Source organism: Scylla paramamosain, chromosome 42 (genome assembly GCF_035594125.1).
Source record: "Scylla paramamosain isolate STU-SP2022 chromosome 42, ASM3559412v1, whole genome shotgun sequence".
NCBI classification, from domain to species: domain Eukaryota; kingdom Metazoa; phylum Arthropoda; class Malacostraca; order Decapoda; family Portunidae; genus Scylla; species Scylla paramamosain.
Window position 1 is genome coordinate 3,095,001 of NC_087192.1, and position 7,500 is coordinate 3,102,500.

Below are 7,500 nucleotides of genomic sequence, written 5' to 3' on the forward strand. Positions count from 1 at the left end.
CAGACAGACAGACAGACAGACAGACAGACAGACGCGGGCCGACAGACGGGACAACATTAGCTCTTCCAAATTGAATAAACATTGATTTTTTGTCCGGGGAAGTGGAGTTGTTTCGTCAAATGGAATCATATTTGTCTTTCCGAATGGTTACCGCACCCGGAAATAATGTCTCTCTCTCTCTCTCTCTCTCTCTCTCTCTCTCTCTCTCTCTCTCTAAGTCATTCAATGGGGGTATATTTCTCTTTCTTTTCCTTCCACATATTGTTAAGTTTCTTTCTCTTTCCTTCCTTCTTTTCTTCCTTCCATCATATTCTCTCTCTCTCTCTCTCTCTCTCTCTCTCTCTCTCTCTCTCTCTCTCTCTCTCTCTCTAATGACATCACTTACCCTCTGATTATACCTCATCACTTTCCATCCTACACACACACACACACACACACACACACTAGAACTGGAAGGGAAAAAATGAGGAGAGAGAGAGAGAGAGAGAGAGAGAGAGAGAGAGAGAGAGAGAGAGAGAGAGAGAGAGAGAGAGAGAGAGAGAGAGAGAGAGGCAGTTTTCTCCATACATTAAGAATATTTTCCGGGAGAATGAAGAGGTCAGTTTTTTCCGCCCCCCACCCCCTCTCTCTCTCTCTCTCTCTCTCTCTCTCTCTCTCTCTCTCTCTCACTCCTTCCAGCTTCCCGAGAGATGTATTTACGGGCATAATTCAATAAAATACATTAGAGAGAGAGAGAGAGAGAGAGAGAGAGAGAGAGAGAGAGAGAGAGAGAGAGAGAGAGAGAACAAAGAAAACGCCAGAGAAGATGAAGGAGAGAAGTGACAAAAGGAAATGAAAATATTGGACAGAAAATAAGAGAAGAGGGAGAGGAGGGAGAGGAGGGAGGAAGAGAGAGAGAGAGAGAGGGAGGGAGAGAGAGATAGAGAGAGAGGGAGAGGAGGAAACAAGGAGGGCGGAGTCAGCAGACAGATTGGGAGGAAGGCAGATGTCGGAGAGAGAGAGAGAGAGAGAGAGAGAGAGAGAGAGAGAGAGAGAGAGAGAGAGAGAGAGAGAGAGAGAGAGAGAGAGAGAGAGAGAGTGGTCATCATCTCTTTTCCCTCTCCCTCCCTCCCTTTCTGTCTCTCCCTTCGAGTGGTCAGCCTATCTCCCTCTCCCTCTCTCTCCCTCTCCCTCTCCCTCTCCCTCTCACTCTCTCCGCCGCCTACCAGCTGAGCTCTTCTAACCATGTTAAGTTAACCTCATTACACCTAAATGGCCCTCGCTCACTCTCTCTTCCTCTCCCTCCCTCTCCCACTCCCTCTCCCTCTCCCAGCCTCTCCCAAACTGACCCCTGGTGCGATCTGTTTATCAAGGGGCAATGGAAGGGGGGAGGGTGAGCAGCAATGTCCAAGGGAGAGTAAGGGTGAGAGGAGTGAGTCAAGGGAGAATAAGGGGAGTAAGGGAGAGAGTATTGGGGAGGTAAAGTTTGGGGTATTGGGGTATTGTGGGAGTGGGGAGGGGAGGGGAGGGGAGGGGAGGGGAGGGGAGAGAGAGAGAGAGAGAGAGAGAGAGAGAGAGAGAGAGAGAGAGAGAGAGAGAGAGAGAGAGAGAGAGAGGTCAGGAAGAAAGGACATATTAACTGAGCATTAAGACATGAAAATAAATAAATAAATAAATAAATAAATAAATAAATAAATAAATAAAAGATAAATGAAAAATAAAACATAAATAAGAAATACACAGAAAAAGGAAAAAAAAGCAAATGAGATAAAAATAAAAAAATGATAAATGAGTAAATAAAAAGTAAGTGATAAAAAAATGACGAAGAAAAAACAAAACAAAGAATAAGAAAAAAAAACGATAACAACAAAAATGAGAAAAGAAAAATAAAGAAAAAAAAAACGGCAGAAAAACAGATAACAAAAAACAACTAGATACGAGAGAGAGAGAGAGAGAGAGAGAGAGAGAGAGAGAGAGAGAGAGAGAGAGAGAGAGAGAGAGAGAGAGAGAGAGAGAGAACAGGAAGCCAATAAGTCGCGAAGATTTTAGAAAGAGATTAAAGAGAGGATGAAGGAAAGGCGAAGAGGGGAAGAGAGAAAGCGAACAAGAGAAAGGAGGAGGAGGAGGAGGAGGAGGAGGAGGAGGAGGAGGAGGAGGAGAAAAACACAAAAGCAAGCAGGATAAAGTGAGAGGATTAGAGAAAGAAAAATAATAAAAGTGAGGGAAAAGCAAAGAAAGAAATGAATAAATCTAGAAAGAAGAAATAAAAGTTTAATGTCGGAGTTTAGGATTCTCTCTCTCTCTCTCTCTCTCTCTCTCTCTCTCTCTCTCTCTCTCTCTCTCTCTCTCTCTCTCTCTCTCTCTCTCTCTCTCTCTCTCCGTCCCATAATCCTCATCTCACTGTCTCTTCTTATTTGTCTCTCTCTCTCTCTCTCTCTCTCTCTCTCTCTCTCTCTCTCTCTCTCTCTCTTCTCCCCTACCTCTCTCTCTCTCTCCCTCTTTCATAAACCCTTTACCTTCCCCTCCCCTCTCTCCCTTCCTCCCCCTCTACTGTAACCATGTCAACAGGAAAACATCATCTGACTGACTGACTGACTGACTGACTGACTGACTGACTGACTGACTGACTGACTGACTGACTGACTGGCTGGCTGGTTGACTGACGTAATAATTTTTTGACATCACCACCATCATCATCACTCATCACAGCTCATCATCGTCATCATCATTACCACAACTTCTCAGGACTAATTGACATGTATTGACTGACTGACTGACTGACTGACTGATATATGGATAACTCAACACTCTCTCTCTCTCTCTCTCTCTCTCTACTTTCTTTAACCTCTCTCTTCTTATAATTTTTCATATTTTCTCCTCTCCTTTTTCCATTTCCTTCTTGACCTTCTCATTTCTTTCTCTTTTCTCATTCTTCCTTTTCGTTATACGCCACACACGTTCCACACACAGTTCCTTCTCCTCTTCCTCCTCCTCCTACTTTTCCTCCCTCCTCTTCTTTCTCTTCCTTCCAATCTACACACATATCTACCTACCCTTCGTCTCCTCTTCCTTCTCCCTTCTCTTCTTCCTTCTCTTCCTTCTTCTCTTCTTCCTCTTCTTAAGCTATATACCTACCCACTCATCATTAACCTCCCTATCATCTTCCTCCTCCTCTTCCTCTATTCCTATGCCCTTTTTCTTATCCTCAGCTCCTCCCCCGCCCCGGCACGTCCCTTCTCTTCCCGTCCCCGCCCCGCACCCACCTGCTAACTGCACGGGGCACGCAGGGTCGGTGTTGTGGTTGTCGTCGGTGAGGTCGCCGTCCCGCGCCTCCTCCTTGATGGCGTCGTAGTCATGTCGGCAGAAGAGCACGTCGTCCCGGAGCGCAAACTCGTCTCCTGGCATCAGCTGCTTCCCGCACGATCTGCACCTGCGGCGGCCTCCCGTTAGTTAGAAAGGACGACCTCCTGATGAGTAAGTACGACCTCCCCTTTTACAGCTACGAACCTTCTTCCCGTCTGTTTTGGTGGTGGTTGTGTTGCTTCTGTCTATTGTTACTGTTGGTGTCTGTGGTGCCTGCGGTGGTTCAGCTGAGGACGACTCCCTTAGCTACGACTCTCAAAGCTACCACCCCCTTCCGGTTTATTATTGGTGTTGCTTCTGGTGTCACTGTTGTTGTTGTTGTTGTGTGTGTGTGTGTGTGTGTGTGTGTGTGTGTGTGTGTTAAGGACGACCCCCTCCTCTCCCCTTTGGTGACTACGACCTGGTGCTGCTACTACTACTACTACTACCACTACTACTACTACTACTACTACTATTACCACCACCACTCAAAGCATCACCCACGCAGACAAACTAACTACTACTACTACTACTACTACTACTACTACTACTACTACTACTGAATAATACCTAAGACACGAAGGAAGGACAGAAGGAACGAAGGAAAACGAACGAACGAAGGAAAAAGGAAAAAAAACAAAAAAAAAAACAAAGGAAGAAAACAACGACCCCCAAGTATGCACGGCAAGATAAAAACGAGCAGGTAAGAGCACGACCAGGTAAAAGTGGTAATTAGCATCGGGTATTTCCCTAATCCAGGTGCGACATGGAAGCCTCATTACTACCTGGGCATGGTGAGAGAGAGAGAGAGAGAGAGAGAGAGAGAGAGAGAGAGAGAGAGAGAGAGAGAGAGAGAGAGAGAGAGAGAGAGAGAGAGAGAGAGAGAGAGAGAGAGAGAGAGAGAGAGAGAGTGAAAATAAAAAAAAGTACGTTTATAATCATTTAGTAAGTACAAAGGATGAATAGTTTCTAGTAGTAGTAGTAGTAGTAGTAGTAGTAGTAGTAGTAGTAGTAATAGTAGAAGTTATGGTGGGTGAAAAGAGAGAAAAGGAATGAAGGAGGGAGGAAAGGAAAGGAGGAAGGAAATCAAATGAAATTAAGCAAAAGACAGGATAGGAAATGACAGAAGAGAGTGAGAGAAGGCATAAAATAGAATGAAAAGAAAAAAACTGAGGAAAACAGAGTAAATCGAAACAAAAGACAGAAAGAAGAAAAATGAAAGAAGCAAGGAAGTGAAACGAGAATAAAGAAGGAACGAAGGAAAAGAAAAGCAAATGAAATACGACGAAGGAAAGGACTGGAGACTGGAGAAGAAAAAAAAATAAAGAAGGAAAGAAGGGAAAGAGAACCAAATGAGATGAAACGAATGAATGAACAGGAGACAGAAGGAGAGACGAAAGGCGAGAGGACAAACACTACGCACCGTGACAGAACAGACAAGACTCGTGCACCTAACCAAAGAGGGAAAGATGAACTGCAAAGAAAAAATATGCATTACCTCTGCCTGACTGCTGCCCGTGTGTGTGTGTGTGTGTGTGTGTGTGTGTGTGTGTGTGTGTGTGTGTGTGTGTGTGTGTGTGTGTGTGTGTGTGTGTGTGTGTGTGTGTGTGTGTGTGTGTTATGTAAGATGGGTACTGGCCTAGGGTAATAAAAGGAGCGTCTTGAAACCTTCCTCCTGAAAGTCACAGGTAGGAGGAAGTACAGAAGCAGGGAGGGAGTTCCAGAGTTTACCACTTAAAGGAATGAAAGACTGGGAAGGTGGGCAGAATAGTGGTGAGACAAAATAGAAAGCCTTGTGCTGTCTACTTCTGTTTGCTGCTGTCTGGTGCTGTCTGCTGCTGCTGCTGCTACTGCCACTCCTACTGCTCTTACTATTTAACATTTAGGGCTGATACTTTATTCACGCCATTACTACTACTACTACTACTACTACTACTACTGCTACTACTTGTAACACTTACAAAAATCCTTTCATAACCCGTAAGACATTTCATTCTTGTCTCAGTATTATTCAAGAGAGAAAAACAGACAGAGAAACACAGAACGAGAAAAAGATAGAGAGAGAGAGAGAGAGAAAAAAAAAAAAACAGGTGCGCGTGTACGAGTATCTGTATATATGTATGTATGTATGTATGTATGTGTCTCTTTCTCTCACCTGAAGCAGTCGAGATGAAATATTTTGGCCCTCGCTCGCATCACCATATCTGTTCGGCTGAAGCCCCCGCCGCAGCGTTCACATTTGGCGCCGAACAGCCTGAAGGGGGAGACGCAGGGGTAAGCTTAGAGAAACACAAAGAGACCGGGTATGCTTTGGGGAAGAGAGAGTGAAGCGACAAGAGATGGTTGAGAAAATAGACGGACAGAAGAAGGGAGAATAAGAGAAAAAAAAAAAACCAGGAGAGGAAAAGACCAGGGAAGTTTAAGGGGAGACAAAGTGACGGAGTAGGAAATAAGAGACAAAATAGACGGATAGGAGAAAGGAAAATAAGAAAAAAATGAAGGAAAAAAGAGGCAAGAAAGAGAGGAAAGGTTAGCAGTGGCAGAAATGATAGAAAGTAAAGGAAAAGAAAATGGAGAAGTGAAAGGAGCAAGAAAAGAAAACAAAAAAACGAACAGGAAAATGAAAGATAGAAGGAAAAGAAAAAAAAAAAATGGAAAAGTAAGGGATGGAGGAGGCGGAGGAGGAGGAGGAATACAAAGGAATACAAAGGAAAACCAAACAGCAACAAACCTTTTGGTCCTTGCAAGGCTGTTTGGTAACTACTTCTAACTAGCTACAGTGAAGAGAGACAGGACAGCATAGCAGAAGGCTCCTCCCCACCCACCACTCCCTCCAGCTTGCGCTGGCATGGAAATAGTTGGGAAAAGTACCATGCAGTATGGAAAAACTGACATGGAAATTTTCATAGGAAAGGATGAAAGGAAGTTCTACTATTCACCCTACGGTGAACTCTATACGCCTATCTGAAAGTTAATACAAGTTATATTAAAACTGTTGAATAAGAGTTTAAATAGTGAATTTAGTAATTATTCGGACAAGAAGAGAGCTTGTTGGGGATTTGCTTTTAAATATTTGTCTATTTTATTTTTGAATGATTCAATAGTATTGCTGTTTACAATTTCGGCAGGAAGTTTATTCCATATATTTACTATACGATTAAAGAAGAAATGTTTGGCCTCGTGGGATTTAAAACGTTTGGGTATAATCTTGAATCCATTATTTCTTGTTAGGTTAGAATGATCAATGGTAAAATAATTATGTGCATCAATGTTACTATATCCTTTGAAAATTTTGAACACTTCAATTAGGTCTCCTCTTATCCTGCGCTTTGTTAAACTAAATAGGTTTAGTTCTTCCAGTCGTTCCTCATACGGCTTATTGCGCAATCTTGGAATCATCTTTGTGACTCTGCGCTGTATCTTTTCTAGTTTTTCAATGTCTTTTTTGTAGTATGGTGACCAGAACTGTACACAGTATTCTAGATGAGGGCGCACCAGTGAGTTATATAAGGCAAGTATAACCTTTTCTGATTTAAATTCAAAGGTTCTTCCAAGGTCTCCTCCTCCCTAGGAGGAGGAGGAGGAGGAGGAGGAGGAGGAGGAGGAGAAGGAGAAGGAGGAGGAGAGGAAAGGGAGGAAAGACAATTTTTCATCACATAATTAAAAAAAAAAAAAAATGGAGAGGAACTCAACAAATATTTTTTTTTCCTGTTTGTTAAAGTGAAAGGAGGAAGGGAAAAATAATTGTACATATTATACAAAAATTCTGTATGTAAAAACTTTTAACATCAGTGTTCATCCATTAATTTCGTTATGTAGGACTATGTGTGTGTGTGTGTGTGTGTGTGTGTGTGTGTGTGTGTGTGTGTGTGTGTGTGTGTGTGTGTGTGTGCAGATACATGAACACCCATCATGCATGTATCTATTTATCTATCGATGTATACTTCTTTCAGTGCTATGCTATGTGTGTGTGTGTGTGTGTGTGTGTGTGTGTGTGTGTGTGTGTGTGTGTGTGTGTGTGTGTGTGTGTGTGTGTGTGTGTGTGTGTGTGTGTATGCATGACTGCGTGTGCATAATGATAACACTGCGTGTGCGTGTATGAATGTAAGTTTGTGTATATGTACAGGTGTGTATGAATTGATGTGTATATAAGTATGTGTGTGTGTGTGTGTGTGTGTG

General features: G+C 43.0%; 1 protein-coding gene across 1 annotated transcript in view; it reads right to left on the reverse strand.

The window, feature by feature from the left end:
* LOC135093163 (insulin gene enhancer protein ISL-1-like) overlaps nt 1-7,500 on the reverse strand; it is a 200,981-nt gene that overhangs the window by 111,145 nt on the left and 82,336 nt on the right. The window contains 2 exon segments of the mRNA XM_063992089.1: nt 3,243-3,409; nt 5,477-5,575. Coding sequence (XP_063848159.1) covers nt 3,243-3,409; nt 5,477-5,575 — 266 coding nt within the window.